This window comes from Sebastes umbrosus, chromosome 4, assembly GCF_015220745.1.
Source record: "Sebastes umbrosus isolate fSebUmb1 chromosome 4, fSebUmb1.pri, whole genome shotgun sequence".
NCBI lineage: Eukaryota > Metazoa > Chordata > Actinopteri > Perciformes > Sebastidae > Sebastes > Sebastes umbrosus.
In genome coordinates, this window is record NC_051272.1 from 17,569,177 (window position 1) to 17,584,483 (window position 15,307).

The 15,307-nt window shown below is 40.7% G+C and overlaps 2 protein-coding genes across 12 annotated transcripts in view; one reads left to right on the forward strand and one right to left on the reverse strand.

Moving 5' to 3' along the window:
• ccdc33 (coiled-coil domain containing 33) overlaps nucleotides 1-10,895 on the forward strand; it is a 56,540-nt gene extending 45,645 nt beyond the window's left edge. For 6 of the 11 annotated variants that reach the window (XM_037768062.1, XM_037768060.1, XM_037768064.1 and 3 more), the window contains 10 exons: nucleotides 4,275-4,447; nucleotides 4,585-4,648; nucleotides 6,989-7,184; nucleotides 7,889-7,977; nucleotides 8,767-8,898; nucleotides 9,041-9,134; nucleotides 9,209-9,336; nucleotides 9,514-9,603; nucleotides 10,540-10,660; nucleotides 10,752-10,895. In XM_037768062.1, the coding sequence (XP_037623990.1) occupies nucleotides 4,275-4,447; nucleotides 4,585-4,648; nucleotides 6,989-7,184; nucleotides 7,889-7,977; nucleotides 8,767-8,898; nucleotides 9,041-9,134; nucleotides 9,209-9,336; nucleotides 9,514-9,603; nucleotides 10,540-10,660; nucleotides 10,752-10,843 (1,179 nt within the window). In that variant the 3' untranslated portion in view covers nucleotides 10,844-10,895. Of the gene's footprint in view, nucleotides 1-2,260; nucleotides 2,412-2,477; nucleotides 2,691-4,274; nucleotides 4,448-4,584; nucleotides 4,649-6,988; nucleotides 7,185-7,888; nucleotides 7,978-8,766; nucleotides 8,899-9,040; nucleotides 9,135-9,208; nucleotides 9,337-9,513; nucleotides 9,604-10,539; nucleotides 10,661-10,751 lie in introns of those variants that run through there. The other 5 variants (XM_037768071.1, XM_037768069.1, XM_037768070.1 and 2 more) reach the window with 5 other exon arrangements.
• A 9-nt stretch (nucleotides 10,896-10,904) lies between these two features.
• Nucleotides 10,905-15,286, reverse strand: LOC119487300 (cholesterol side-chain cleavage enzyme, mitochondrial). The gene is made up of 9 exons (XM_037768059.1): nucleotides 14,798-15,286; nucleotides 14,359-14,514; nucleotides 14,001-14,200; nucleotides 13,686-13,889; nucleotides 13,369-13,529; nucleotides 13,116-13,282; nucleotides 11,793-11,871; nucleotides 11,485-11,676; nucleotides 10,905-11,393 (listed from the first exon to the last, which is right to left on the reverse strand). Exons 1-9 carry the CDS (start codon nucleotides 15,067-15,069, stop codon nucleotides 11,271-11,273), a joined length of 1,554 nt encoding a protein of 517 aa, XP_037623987.1. The 5' UTR covers nucleotides 15,070-15,286; the 3' UTR covers nucleotides 10,905-11,270.
• Between the last annotated feature and the right edge of the window lie 21 nt (nucleotides 15,287-15,307).

Here is a 15,307-nt window from a genome sequence, read left to right on the forward strand (position 1 = left end):
TGCAAAGCACAACGTGGATATGAATCATTTTGTAAATTTGTCGGGCAATCTCATGCATGATAATGTGATATTAGACTCTGCTGGAAGTGTTTTCACTTGTACAGGTTTTCCCCTGTTGGATTAGAAGAGATTATGTCTTCTAGCGGAGCACATAGCTGCAAGCATCCAGTGAATTATTTATCATGAATTAAAGCAGTCAGTTATGAAAATATTTATCTAAAAACTGAGCATAGTGGCCTTTTTATATGCAAAGCTGTAACTGAGATATCCATGCACATGGTCGTTAGTATTTAATTAAACCTACTTAAGTTTGGGTTTGGCTACTACACATAATGTTACTGTCCAGTTTTGCCCAGTCGGTCGTCCTTGTGTGTTAAATTGGTAGGATGAGGGTTAAATTCTCTGTTTACCTTTCATATGTATTCAGAACATACATGTAAACAACAGAATATTTTATTTTCATTTTACTTTGTTTCCACACGATGCTGATCAAGTATATATATAGATTGTAAAGTGAGTGCCAGACAGTCTTTTATATAATTGATGAGTCTTCCTTCCTGCCCTGTCTTTTATCATTTAGTCTCAATCAGATCTTGTGCCATCAATGATCGTCTATCCCGGCCTAATGAGCTCCCCAAGCAGGAGAGTTATTGATCCCTACTATTGAAGGTTCCACATTCATTTGCATATAAGCAAGTGCACACATACACACTTTAAACAAGTTAAACCTTAATTACTGTATGTAGCACATTTCATGCACAATGGAAACATGAAAAAAGTATACACACAACAATCCAGTTGCTTAGTGACACTCATAAAATGGCTAAAATATCAGCCTTTTACATTGGCTGTCAACTTTTCATTCCAACTGTATTCATCTTTGGGTTTAATTTTGCTTAAAGGTAGGAGACATTTCTATAAATTAACCTGGGGAGCTCTGTAGAAGAGCTCTGTAGAAGAGCAATTTCTGAAGAAATTGCAGTGTGAATGCTGGCTGCTGAAGAGCTGACGTTACGCTTAATTGCTGGCAGTTGAAGGACTATGAATGAGTTGGAAAATGAATTAGTATGAATGGGATTTGAAAGTTGAAAAATACCCATAATGTTTGAAAGATGTGGAATTTGTAATGTTTTTTTTGAGAAGCTGATGTTACACTGCATTGCTGATTTGAATCTGTATGAAGAAAGTGAAGTAGTTAGAAAAGTGGGAATGGGTTTAATCTGTATGAATATCATTGAAAAGTTGAATAATACCAATAGTGTATAAAAGATGTGGAATATTTTCAAGTTTTTAAAAAAAGTTGGCGCCACACTGCTTTGCTGGATGAAAGATGTGAAATATATTAAGTTTCGAATGGAGTATGAATCAGTAGATAAAGGTTGAAAATTCATGAAAAATCTGCTGGAAAAGTGGAATATTTTATCTTTCACTTTTTCTGAAATGTGTGTTGTTTTTGACACTTTGTTTAAATGTTTTTTGTTTTATTTTTCCAAAAACCTAAACCTAAACCACCCTAATTGTTGTTTGTTTTTAATCATTTTACAGTGTAAATGAAATTGAATATTTAATTTGTACAGTATTAGTGATCTGACGTCAGACTCTCACTGAGTTGAGTGAAGCTGGGAATACTGTAAATGCTCAGAGGGCGCCACAGGCTCTGCACAGCATGTCCCCTAGAAATCATTAGTCAGTCCCGCATCAATCTGCTTATCCAGGCTAAGACAGGATTCATGTGGGGGCTGATATTTACTGAGCAGGAACCTCCCTTTGATTCCATTGATTGTTACACGCTGCCTCCAGGTATAAAGATGAGGTTTGATTTTGTTTTCGTAACGCTCAATACAAAAGTGAAATGGTGGTAGAAGTACTACTGTTTTACTTAAGTAAAAGTAACAATACAACAGTGCAGAAACACAAGTAGTCCTTCATTCAGAATTCCACTTAAGTAAAAACGTTTTAGCATCAAAATATACTTCGTAAGTACCAAAAGTAAAAAATATTCATTATGCAGATTGGCCCATTTCAGTATAATTAATAATAAGTACAAGTACCTCAAAATGGTACAGTAACACAGTAATTGAGTAAATGTATTGAGTTACTTTCCCCCACTGCAAAAGAGGTATTTACAGATGCCAGATGTGAACAGATTGTGTACCGTTGTTTTGCTTTGTGCTCTGTTGAATATGTACTCTACAGTATTTTGTACATAACAGGAATCCCTCTCGTTGGCCTGAGAGTTGCTAAGGCTTGTGTTGTGGTTACAGGTTGATTGTTCTGATTCATGACAGAGCTCCAACCTTCACATCCACCATCAGTTACGTGTTTGCTCTTCTGATAACGACTCTGACACTTTCTGTTGGATGAAGACCTCAAAACAGACAAAGTCACTTAGCAACCTTGCAGCTGTGAAGGTAGGCTCTGGCGGTGTGGAGGTATGCGTGTCGGAGGGAGAGCCTGTAGGAAGATAATAGATAATGACTCTATTTCATGTCGTTTTCTTTTAACGTGTGCTACCTGGCAACCGCGATCATTGACAGTGTACATTGTGTATGCAAGGCTCATACTTGAAGGGCTTTAGGGCTATTGACTGAGAGCTCTCTTGTTATAGAGTGGGTACTGTATGCATAGTGATGTAACAGCCTTTATATTATACAGAGATGAAGAGGAAGAACAGGCCACACACAAGCACAGTGAGTATTGAGAGGTCATAGCTACAGTGCTTTTTTGGGATAAAAGCTTTTTTTTTCTGTAAAAACACAACTGGTAGATTTAATGTTGCCATTGCAGATGTGCAGTAGTCCTCCCACATTGTTATGGAAGACTGGTCAGCACCTTGCTTGGACAACTTAACAGCCAACATTTTACCTTGCTTGTGGTTTCTGATTTCCATTTAACCCTTGCGTGTTGTTGAAATTGGCTTTACTTCCTTGTGGTTTGGAGTCCCACAGACCCGATTACTGTAGCCTGTGTGTAGTAATAATTCGATTGAAAAATCAATCAAGTTGAAGCCCATAGTGTAGGAAAATGAAATATTCAGGAGGTTTATATTTGTTCCCTTTGGCACAAACTGGACTTGCATATTTGATGAAGGTGGTGTTACTTATGCTTGGGGTTGATTAGACCCCACAGAGGTCAAACCCCTATTACAGTCATTCCCAAAGACTCGAGGTGGGTCGCAGGAGATTTTATTAGGGTCGCCAAATAAATTTGCAGAATTTCTTCACACATATCTGCAGTACACCTTTGAGCCACATGAGGGAGCCTGAATGTTTGTATTGTTCTGATACAGGCTGGTCTCACACGCTGTTTCGTAGCTATACCTACGAAAAGTAATGCACCGTTATTTGTGTATATTCCACAAAATCAATTTGTGTGTAATTAACGTAATGGTGAATCAGGAAATATAAATAGCGGCGAATGCCGCGTAGGGAAGACGTTGGGGTGGATGGGTGGGTCAGAAAATACCAGACTTTCGCCCAGGAGACCGGTGTTCATACCCCATGTGAAACCAGAAGTCAACGTTGATTTATTTGTCACGCAAGTTACGTCACCACTGGAGTGATTTTAAGCCAAACCACGATCTTTCCTTTACCTAACTAAGTAGTTTTGTTGCCTAATCCTAACCAAGTCGATCTTTTCCTAAACCTAACTAAGTACATTTGTTGCCTAAACCTGAGTTGTTTCCTATTTTGAAAAGACTGTTTGCATGTAACGAGCGGAGATTGACACGTGTTGCTGGACATTCGTACATGGACATTCGAAAACTAACAAAAAAGGAGGAATGACTTTTTCGCAAATTGTAAGTCGTACAGTTGTATGAGAATATGTTATCTGATAATTGAAGCCCACTTGGGTCGCAATGGTTAGTCATTTTTAAAATGTGGGTCTCCAAAAAAAAACCTTTTTTGAAACACTGCCCTATTAGACTCCTTGTGAACAAACTGTTACAAAACTCTAATATCCTGATAGACTAATTTGGGAAGCATATCGCTGCATAAAATGTACTGTCAACACCGTATACAATCCACTGTATTTAACTATGTTTTACAGCTGGGGTCTCTGGGAACAGAACAAAATCATGTTTATAAGCAAATCTCTTTAAATTAGGAAAAATTGTGAAGTATCAATCTAATAAAACAGTTAAGTGTGTTTTTGAGTGGTTAAAGAGGGCCAAACAGGACATTAGGATGATGCTATTTCTGACACAATTTCTAGCCCAGTGGTGGAGATACATTTTATCAATGAAAACTATATTTCCTCTACATCATCTGCAGGATAGATACAACCTCCCATCCCATGATGCCCTGGCACAGATCCTACCAAATAAGACTGAGCTCCAGAGAGCAGCCCAACAAGAACAGGAGAGACCAGCTGAGAGGCCAGAGGCTACACAGGCCCACAAACCCAACATAAACCACACCTATCAAGTACATCATCCACATAAACGGTAAGGAAGACAACTACATGTAAGAAGCATGGATTTATTGTTATGATCATTGTATGAATAATATATTAGTGAGACTAAAACAAAGATTTTCAAGGATTAATTTAATTAATGAGGTATTAAATGTGTTCATGCTTTAGACCCCCTCTGCACGACTTTGAGGATGATCCTCACATGGCAGAGATCACTGACCTCCAAACTAAGGTGATTAGACACAATCAATACCTAAACTCTTGAATCAATCAGTGAAGCAATCCCCACTGTCAGGTTTAGTTAGTGAACAGTGACACGGGTAGGCCGGGGAGGTGCGACAGTATGGTGAAGCAGACAAAATGACAGATAGTCGAATAGATTAACATTTCTCAGACTGATTGCACTCAAGGAGGATCGAGAATAATGAGGCTGAAACTTATGCTAGAGTGTTATTTATGCATATCTTGGCATTTTTCTCCTGTGGCTTTGAGGTTTTCTTCACAATTTCATTTACTTACTTCAATTTGCTGCATAGATCTGTGGATTGTTTATCCATGTAGATTTTATGTTAATTCATGTAGATTTTGATAGATTATATGATAGAAAAAGCAGAAATCTGGGTATTAATTGGACATTTCATTTCATAGTGACAGTGCATTCATTTACTGTATAATACTACTGCACATACACAACGGTCATGGTATGGTAAAACCTAATTAAATATCACATCATCACAATTAAATCCAGCTGCCTTCTGTGTGTGATACAAGTGTCTTAAAGTGACAGTATGTATGACAGCAAGGCCACTTTAATGTCTTCAAATCACAGCGAGGGGGAGGGAACGTCCAGTATTCACAGGCAGAGACTTCCTTTTATTCTTGACACATGATGGGGCTCTCCAGACTCATCATGGGGAGCCGTCCGTCCCATCATGCCTGTGGGGCCCCCCAGCAGAGACGCCATCTCATCTACAGTCATGATTGTCACCTCGTCCCTGCCCTTTCAATTAGATGCTCAATTTCACCCTCGTGTCCCACGGGAGTCACAACCGCACCATCTGAGATTGGAATCCCCTAATCGTCGCCCCCCTCCTCGTACATGCAGCTGGACCCTGCTCTCAGTCTCCATTCAATACTGTCTATTCAGTGTGATAGAGGAGTATGTGACAGAGCAGAGAACAATGAGAAGCTGCTAGACAACACATGCCTTACATAGAGACATGTCTTGATAACAGAGCTCTGCAGCAATATGAAGCTAAACTCAGGGAGGAATTTTGGCCTCTTTTCAAACAGAATAAAGGGCAAGAAGAATGTGAGAGAGGAGAAAATGTACAAGACAGTATTGTTTTTCAGTCTGTCTTGCTGAAATACTCATGAATTTGGCATGAGTTTTGCCTCTACAGTTCAACAAACGGGCTTTCACAGGAGGACACTCCGTGAATGCACGACTAGGATTTATCCAAAAGCCCTGCTGCTTAAAGCTTCCATGACAAAAGAGCTTCACAGGATAGGGTGTTATTGTCCCTTTGGATTTGAAGAGCCGGAGTCATGAATTCATTGTACTTGAACCTTTTACAATCGATTACAAGAACATCCCACATTATGGCATCATGTTCTCTTTTGACTTCCAGTTATGTCCCATTTCTCATGTCATGTGCTCATCCGAAACCAAGACGAATCAATTATTCATTGAGACACTGAAGCTTTGTGATAAACTGGACATGCAATGTGTACTTGCAGCTGGGATGTTTTTGAATTCTCTCAGTGTACAAAAATGTGTTGTTGACTACATCCTAGAGGAGCCTATAAAGAGATGGGGTTGAAGAGACATCTAGTGGTGGTGATCACATAAAACCACTTGGCAGCACATTTGTCCCATCAGATTTCTGGGAATGTTTTGTGCCATTTTTGTTCCTGTGTGTAGTTTTTTTTAATCTAGTCAAGGTTATTTGATAACAAATGACCTTGAGGTATTCTACTGGGGGGTAGTCATCTTGCACTTCACACCAACCTTGATGGCACTCAACTCAACTGGTATGGTTTAACTGTGAGCTGCTCTACAGGGTATTAGCATTAAAAGGGGACGAATGGGATTAAATAACTCTTTTAACAAACTATAACAACTATCCCACTTCAAGCAACTGGTGTGTGAGCGTCCACATCTGTGCAATATGCAACCTCCCTTATATTGTTATTATATATTTTATTGTATTATATTTATATATTCATGTATATTTACTATATTGCTTCTTTTCCTTGTATATTTACCATATTGCTTCTTTATTTTGTTATTTTATTTTATTGTATTATATTATATTTATATGTCCTTGTATAATACCATATTGCTTCTTTATTTTGTTATTTTATTTGATTATATTAAATTTATATATCCTTGTATATTTACCATATTGCTTCTTTATTTTGTTATTTTATTTGATTGTATTATATTCTATATGTCCTTTTATATTTAGTATTTATTTTCTGTCTTTTATGTGGCCTCCCAGCAAAAGCATTTCACAGGATTCTACTTGTATAACCAGAGTGACAATAAACATCTTGAATCTTGAATCAGGAGGTGGAAAACTATCGTTCGGCCATGAGTAAGATGGCAGAAGACATCATAGCGCTGAGGACACAGGTGGTGACATTGGAGGCAGAAAACAGCCAGCTCCGCACTGATCTGTCTCTGCAGCAGGACCTTGGCCGAGATCTGCTGGATGACACAGACATCGACGTCATGACCAAGGCTGAGATTGCTGACCGTATGGGTGAGCCACAGCAGAGCACTGTCGTTTAACCACTCAACCATTCACCAGTAACCTGTCTTAAAATGAGCCTGAAAAAAACATGCAAAAGCAATAATTGACATTCTCTTAGCAAAAGTTGAATTCTCTTCAGATTCATTAATGTCAGAAAGTGTATTATCCAGCCAGCAGTCCGAGTTGTTGTGGATTTAAGGGCATTTCATTGGCAGATGAAGGAGTGATGGTGGAAGGTGGCTCACTGCGTGTTTGCTAATCCTTGTGAGTGTCTATTCCCAAGCAGACTGTGCCGTTTTGTGATAAGGCAGCTCATTTAGGCCACGGACCCTGATAAGCTATGTGGGTAGTGCATCCCTTATCTCCTGAAGGACAGTTTGTGACCATCAGTGAAAGGATGTTCCTGAAGGTCCTGCTGCTGGCATCAAAGCAAAGGGACCAGATTTAAGTCCCATCCAACAGAAAGTCCATTCAATTTCAAAGGCTTTATTGATCATTATTGTTCAAATGTCTGAGCCTCAGAACTGACATGTTAATCATTCTGAATTTAAAAAGTCATTGGAACGAAATTTTCATACTTTACAGATCAAACACTAAGTCTCATCTTAGATAAACTTAGCTGTGCTTTGCTCATATCAACACATGAATGTAACCCCAAAAATAGCACATTCCTGTTCCTATAACAATCTGCACAAATAACTGTTTATTTGAAGCCTCTCTGAAATTCAAGCTGGCCAGTGAGACCAGTAAGGCTGTCTCTCAAAGGGACAGGATCCAACAGCTGCAGAATGATCTGATCAAGGTTAGAAGATACACACAAATACAACTTAAAGGGACTGTTTGTAACTTTTTAAGCGTATAAATGTAGCGGGTCGGCACACATGCGCGTTCGCATATGCGCGCTCGCGTGTGGCCGGAGCCTCGTCTCCGCTGCCTGCTCTCCTTCACTCAGACAGCGCGCGCGTCCTCGCTGTCTCGCTCCACCTCTAGACGTGAACGCGCGCTCACTCCACACTGCAGAAGAGTTAGTTTAGCTCTGAGAATATCTAGTGAATGTAGAGTGGACGTTTGTGCAGAAATAAATGCTGCAGCTCCTCCAGACCAACAGAGGTTTTCCGTGTCTTGTGAAGTGACGGGGCTCCTCAACGAGTTATGTTATCGTCTCGTTACCGACTGGGTGCCGGTGTCTTCGGCTGCTGGCTGTGGCCGGGAGGCGATAACGTAATTCGTTGAGGAGCCCCGCTGCTGAAGCCTGCGCTGAGCAGGAAAAGCCAACACTAGGATCAGCATTGATTCATGGAGAGACCTGCGTCTGGTCTGCTAACATTACTGCCAAGTAGCTGAAATATAGAGTGATATTGTGGTTTTAGCTGACGTCTGTCGCCTCACTGTTTTGAGCGATGCTCGTTCATGTCTATGTAGAGCGAGCAAGCTCGAGCTCGACGCTGACTTTCGTTGATTTCAAGGCCACAGGTGTCGCTCTTAAGCAGCATTTCTGAATCTTACAAATAGTCCCTTTAAAATAATTCATGTCAATGTATATACGTAGTGTTTATATAGTTTTCTATTCCATTTTCATTGTGCTGTGCAGAAGCACGACAGTGAGAAGGAGCTACTAAAGCTTCAGAGAGTTCACCAGCAGCAACGGGAGGATCTGCGGCACCACCAGAGTCACTTGGCAGAGATGGCGACTCTGGAGGCCACAGTGAAACAGCAGGAAAAGGTGAACAGTCAACTACAATGTCCGCTTTACACTTACTGGTATATGTCTCACAACAGTGAATGCTTCTTTCTATGAACAACAGCTTGGGATGTATGATAGGATAACATCCTGTATACTTGTGTGCCATCCAAATTTTTTTCAGGTCATTGCGACGATGGAGAAAGCCTTAGATAGCAAACTCAGAGAGAAGTATAATCAGTGTGCTGACAAAAGGCTGGTGGTGAAAAAGCAAAAAGGTAGGTGGATACAGTGTGGTGAGGGAACAATATTTGCATTTGCAGAAGCCAGAGCATCTCTTCATGCTGTCTAGGTGAGACTGGCCACAGAAGGGAAGAGATGGAGTCGGCCCTGGCAGCAGAAAACAGTCGTCTCAGAGGAGAGCTGGACAGGATTCGGCAGCAGCAGCCTGCTCCAGTCATTATACAGCAGTCGGCACAGGTACTCCTGCACATTCAAGCCAGTATTCACACAGTGTGATGTGAAAATGTTTTAAAACTCTCATCAGATTAAAGACTACAGCTCAAGATATTCCATATGTTTTGAGGAATATATCTTAAAAATTTATTAAAAATAGTTTATTGTACTACCCAAATTGCTGTGTCATGTCCCCCTCAGACAAAAGAAGCACTGCCAGTCAAGGAGAGACTGAGTTTACTAAATAAACTGGAGAGAGCCGAGGCAAGAGTCCAAACACTGGAGGCTCAGGTGAAAATACAAAAATAGATACTCTGTTTGCTTCATAAACTTATTGAGTCACGGATCAGTTTTCATTTGTGGTTAAAGGATCACTTTGGTATTTTTCAACCCTATTTTCCCATGTTTTTGTGTCTTAAGTGATTAATGGGGACAAAAATTTTTGAAAGTATTGAGGGATAACGCTGTAACCAGCAACGTTGAAACGAGCTGCGAGGGCAAGTGAGCAGCGTCTATGTAACATTACATTGGCTAAAAGTGCTTGTTTTTGCAACTGACAGGCTCAGATTGTTATTATAAGTGTCTGACAACATTATGGAAAGGACCCTACAGAGAAATAAAACATTTTCTTGCCTTTCTCTTTGTTTGTTATTTTGTCCAAGTCCCGCTCAAGGAGAAGTCTTGTTGTGAAATCTGAATATCCGTATACTATGGCTCATATAAATATGGGCGGCCATCGAATTCAAAGACCTCATCCACATTGTCGAAATCCTCTAAATATTCAGCCATGCCATTGAAAATCTTTTAGATAATACTAAGCTACACTTTCTGTACTCCAACACAACAAACTCTGCCCGGCTGGCACTTGTTTCCACCATGGATGTATTCCACTATTCTACCGTTGTCTTTTGGCAACATATCACCTCGCTAGATTTCAGAACGAGACTTCTCGAGTGAGACTCTTTCCATAATGTCAGACACTTATAATAACAATCAGAGCCTGTCATGGCCAAAATAAGCACTTTTAGTGGACGTTAATGACGGTGCCAGCTTGCCCCAACAGTACCATATTGTAGCCCGTGAGCAGATGCCGTCTACAGCGCTCTCCTTCGACACTGGACCAATTTCAGAAATTGGTTGGACACAAAAACATGAGAAAACAGGGTTCAGGTTGAAAAATACCGAAGTTATCCTTTAAAACAAAGTTTGCCTTTGCATTTATTACAGCTGGAGGAGAACTCTAAATTATGGGGGAGACAGAAACAAGAAATGTTGACCAAACTGAGTGAGCACAGACATGGCTTTGTCCGAACATCCACCACAATCCTACACAACGTTCCTTCGGTCAGTTGAGTGCAGTTAGCCTTCATTTTACACAACACATACTGTGCTGTGCGTTATTATTTTATTTAACACAGAATACTTTCTGCTTCTTACAGAGGTCTGTATCAGAATCATTGTATCAGCAAAGCAGACAGAGGAAGCAGAAGCCCATAAAATGACCTGTAAACAAACTGTTGACCAAGACTAAACTCAGACACACTCATACACTAATAAATAATAAAATGATATATTACAAGACACATTTTGAATCAGTTGCATTGTTTTATTCATCAATTTAGAAATTTTAAAATACTTTTGCCTCATGAAATAAAGCATCTGTACATTCCAGTTTTTTAATATATTGTACACACACAGACTACACATTCCCATCATTGTTCAAATATACAGTACATATAATTACTGTTCACTAGTTATGGAATGACTGAGGTAATTTGTTAATGCAAGTTTTTTAATTTTTCTTTCCTAATGTTATCTTACTCCATCTAACGTTGGAAGATTTTATTTAGTGTTTATATTGTGGTGCTTTGTGAAGCCCTTTACAGTTCACTGTGATAAAGGTCTACAGAAATGAGCCTGGCTCATCATGTGCCACAATTTTTCTCTCAAACTTGGTGTTACCGAGGAGTATGTAGAGGCTTCAGAGTCAATATTAGAGGTTTCTCTGGTAAGAGAATGAGCTCAAAGGTACTCTGCACTTCCACGTGGCGCTGTTTCTCCACTCGGAAGTTCTCAAGCATCTGCAAAGACAGAAAATAATGCACACAGTTAATATGCTGTATAAATGAGCCGCAGAATACAGTGAAAAACGTCTTTATTCATATATCTCACATGGATGAGGAAGATTTGCATCTCTGCCTCAGCTATTCTGCGTCCTAAACACTGACGAGGGCCGAAGCCGAAGCCCAGGCTCCTGAAGTAGTGCGTCTCTGTCCTCAGCCAGCGGGAGGGCTGATACTGCTCCGGACGAAAAAACACTTTGGGGTCTCTGCCCATTGCGAACAGTCCTAACTGGACCAGAGTCTAAACACAAACACACAGAAACACAATAAGGGTGAACAGTGCCCCAACAATAACAATATCAAATGCTCAAATACAAAAACATGATTAGATGATTCATATTTTTAACTGCCTCTTACCCCAGCTGGGATGTGGTAGTTTTGAATAATGATATCTTCTGCTATGTATCTTTGCAAGCTCACTGCAACCGGGTGTAACCTGAGGGATCAGAGTGAAAAATCTATATTAAAGGATGCAAGTAGATGGCAATATTTGGTAAACTACAAAAGGTCATTTTCAGAAGAACTATGTGGTAGTAGAAAAAGTATGCCTACAAATGTTAATGGTAACAAAGGCAACACTGCTGGCAGAGCTAACTATGTTAACCTGAAGGGGAACCGGAGGGTGGGTGCTACGCTCCGTCGATGGAGCCATCAGTCGGGACGGCGTTATCATCTGTAACCAACGTATGGGAACAGTGCAGAACAGCGGCCATGAGCTAGCCAGTGGGGCACGCTCACATGCACGAACCAGTGGGCAAATCTGGGGTCTGATAAGTGAAGCCAATGTGGAAGTGCCTTAAACTTGCGTTCTTTCTAATAGCCAGCAAGGGCGACTCCTCTGGTTGCAAAAAGAATTCAGATTGTATAGAAGTCAATGAGAAAATGACTCTACTTCTCACTTGATTTATTACCTCAGTAATCATTGTAAACATGAGTTAATGGTCTCAATCGCTAGTTTAAAGTCTTCTTCAATACAATTCAATTCTTCATTTAGTAAATTATGGTCCCATTTAGAGTCAAATAGACCATAAAGCAGGGTATGCTTTAGGGCGTGGCGACCTTGTGATTGACAGGTTGCTATCACAGCGTTGTCCGGTCTGAGAGTTGTTTGTGTTTTCGTCTTAGAAATTTAACCCTTTCACAATGTGTTTTCAGTTCATGGAAATTAGTTATAAACTTTTTGGTCACCTAAAAATGTCTTATTCAGCCTTCAGTTGTACCTAGCTCAACCCTCTCGTGGCACTTCTGGTTGCCAATCAAGATGGTAAGGACAAAAAAACATGATGACAACGGACAAAATGCCAAACTCGGCTCCAAAACTGCAGTCCATAAAAAACCAAAGGGTGATGTCACGGTGGCTGCGTCCACTTCCTATACACAGTCTATGGCACGAATATGCACGAATATGCACTAAAAGCACACGCGGCCGCCCCGACGATGTCAACAAAGCGAGGAGAAGCTCGGATTACAACACACACAGAAGAAGAGTGACTTCACTCTCTGCTCAGGTAGACATTACTCCTCTATATCTTTACGTAGCAAATAGTTGTTTGACGCTATATTAATGTTCTGTATATTGTATAGAGAACCTTTAAGGAGGCGAACTTTTTCCCTAAACAATCTAACATCTCTACAGTATCATTAATAGCATTACATATTTTGCACTGCCATTTTGTTCACCTCAGTGTTTCTTTCAAAGCTCCTTTGACTAAAGGAATCCGCTTCAGCATCTCCAGCATGTCTCCATTGCTTTCAGCCCGAGCTGCAGCGACTTCCGCCCTCAGCTCCTCCTGGAGGCTGGGGTGCCTGGCTAGTTCATACAATGTCCACTGCAGCGTTATAGAAGTCTGAAACACACAAACAGAATGAAGCAGGAAGCCAAAAATAAGTCACATTCTGGAAAATAAATGATTTCTGTCCTTTTTTTTCTTACCGTATCTACTCCTCCAGCCATTAGCTCAGTGATGCTGGCCTTGATGTCTTCGATGGACAGCTTGTCCAGCATGAGCAGGCTAGCCAGGACTCCTGGGTAGCTCTTTGGAGTGCCAGCTTCCTGACGTAACTGCCTGTAGATGTTGTGGATGCAGCGGTCCGCTGATGTACCAAAAGAATAGAAATGAAGCAAGAAATTCCACCATATACAGTGCAAACATAACAAATAGAAAATGTGGTTTTCAAATAACAGAACTGAGAACCTCACGGTCAAAATAATACTTAAAATGTTCATCCTGGTTGTTCTCAGAGTCCTACCTTGGTTGAAGATCCCATCCCAAGCCTCCACATGGTCCCGCCACACCTTCGAACCAATCTTCCTCAACAGGGCAGGCGGTATGTACAGCATGGGTGAGGTAGTCTTGAACATGACGGTGATGCAGTCAATGAAATGTTGAGCTTCAGGGTCGATGTAGTCCAGCATCAAACCCAGACGCTCCCCATACAGCACTGAGCTCACCGCTGTGTAAGACAGAGCAAACATCAGACAAAGACAAGCAATAGTATGGGAGAAAAAAAGGGCACGGACCTTAAATAAATTATGTTATCAAAAGAGATAAATGTCAGTCTTACACTCCAGTGCATATTTAAAGAGTTCTTGAGAGAGGTCCGTGGTCCATTTGTTCTGGCCATTTCGCTTTATCTTTTTGTGAATTCTGGCCACAAAATCCAGGCCCACTTCATCCAGCAAAGGCACAAAGTTTCCCATCACCTTTGGGGAAATCACCTCCTTGTTGAGAATCACACGGTTCGATCTCCAGTCTTCTCCATTCCTGTGGGAAGATTGGATGTTAACTTAAACTAGCAAGGCAACTAATAAGCACAATCTTATAGCACATACTGTATACTGTAATATCCTTGGTTCCATGAAAGTGCTAAAATATTGGTAAAACAGTTTATACAGGTGGAAGGGGATAATAACAGCACGTACTTTAGTAGAACTCCATATTTGCGATTCCTGTAGTCTCTGTATGATGTCCAAGCTTCAACGTTCAGCCTTTTAGGATAATGACCCTCCGCTTTGAACAGGATAGCAGCATCTTCAGGATTGATGATATTCACGCTTTCATAATAACCTACCTTTTCTCTGACATACAGAAAGTCAGAGGAAAAAAGGGGTGAAAATACTATATCAGCCACTTGTTTTCAGAAAACATGACCTTGTGGATTATTGGTCACAAATATTTTTCATGAACCAAAATGATTATATTTGAACCAGTAGATTTTTATCTCAAACTAGTGACGTCATTCAAAGTCATTTGTTTTGTCTAGTTAAGTAGTTTACTTAAGATCGACCATAGACGATTAGTGTCAGATAGTTATTTTATCATTTTATTTCAGATTTTTGCAAACTGCTTTGTCTTCCGTACCTGTAAATGGGTCCAAAGGTGTTGAAGTTCTGCAACATGATGCGGTGAAGGTTTTTGAAGCCATCCAGTTTCCAAAAGTTGTACAAGTTGGCCACCCCATTCTTCCACAGTCCTGGAATCTCACTGAAAGGCCTGACAATGCTGTTGCTGTCCGTGTACGCCTGTCTGATCACCGGCAAACTGCTGCTGCAGCGCACACCTGTTGTTGTCAGCTCTCCTATCCAGGACAGGGTCACCGTCACCGGGCTGCGCCACAAACTCCACCTGGCCATCCCGACAACAAAAATTCTCACTCTGCTCTACCTTCAGCAGCCACTCTGGCTCTCCCAGGGACATCAGATGGAAAACAAGGAGGCTGGTCTAAATAGTCGGCCCCCCTTTGCAGTGCTGATCAAGGTTCTCCAGTAGGCTTGGGCGATACAACGAGATTATCTAACAGCCTAATAGAATACACCACAATGTATTCAGCGTTACTTACTGAATATTTATCTTGTATCATACCAACCTGTA

Excerpts from the sequence above, each read along its gene's own strand:
- LOC119487300 (XM_037768059.1), bottom strand. The coding sequence starts at position 15,069 with ATGGCCAGGTGGAGTTTGTGGCGCAGCCCGGTGACGGTGACCCTGTCC. Across the intron at positions 14,515-14,797 it reads ACCTTTGGACCCATTTACAG|AGAAAAGGTAGGTTATTATG; the intron begins GTACGGAAGACA and ends TCTGTATGTCAG. Across the intron at positions 13,283-13,368 it reads TGGCTGGAGGAGTAGATACG|ACTTCTATAACGCTGCAGTG; the intron begins GTAAGAAAAAAA and ends TGTGTGTTTCAG.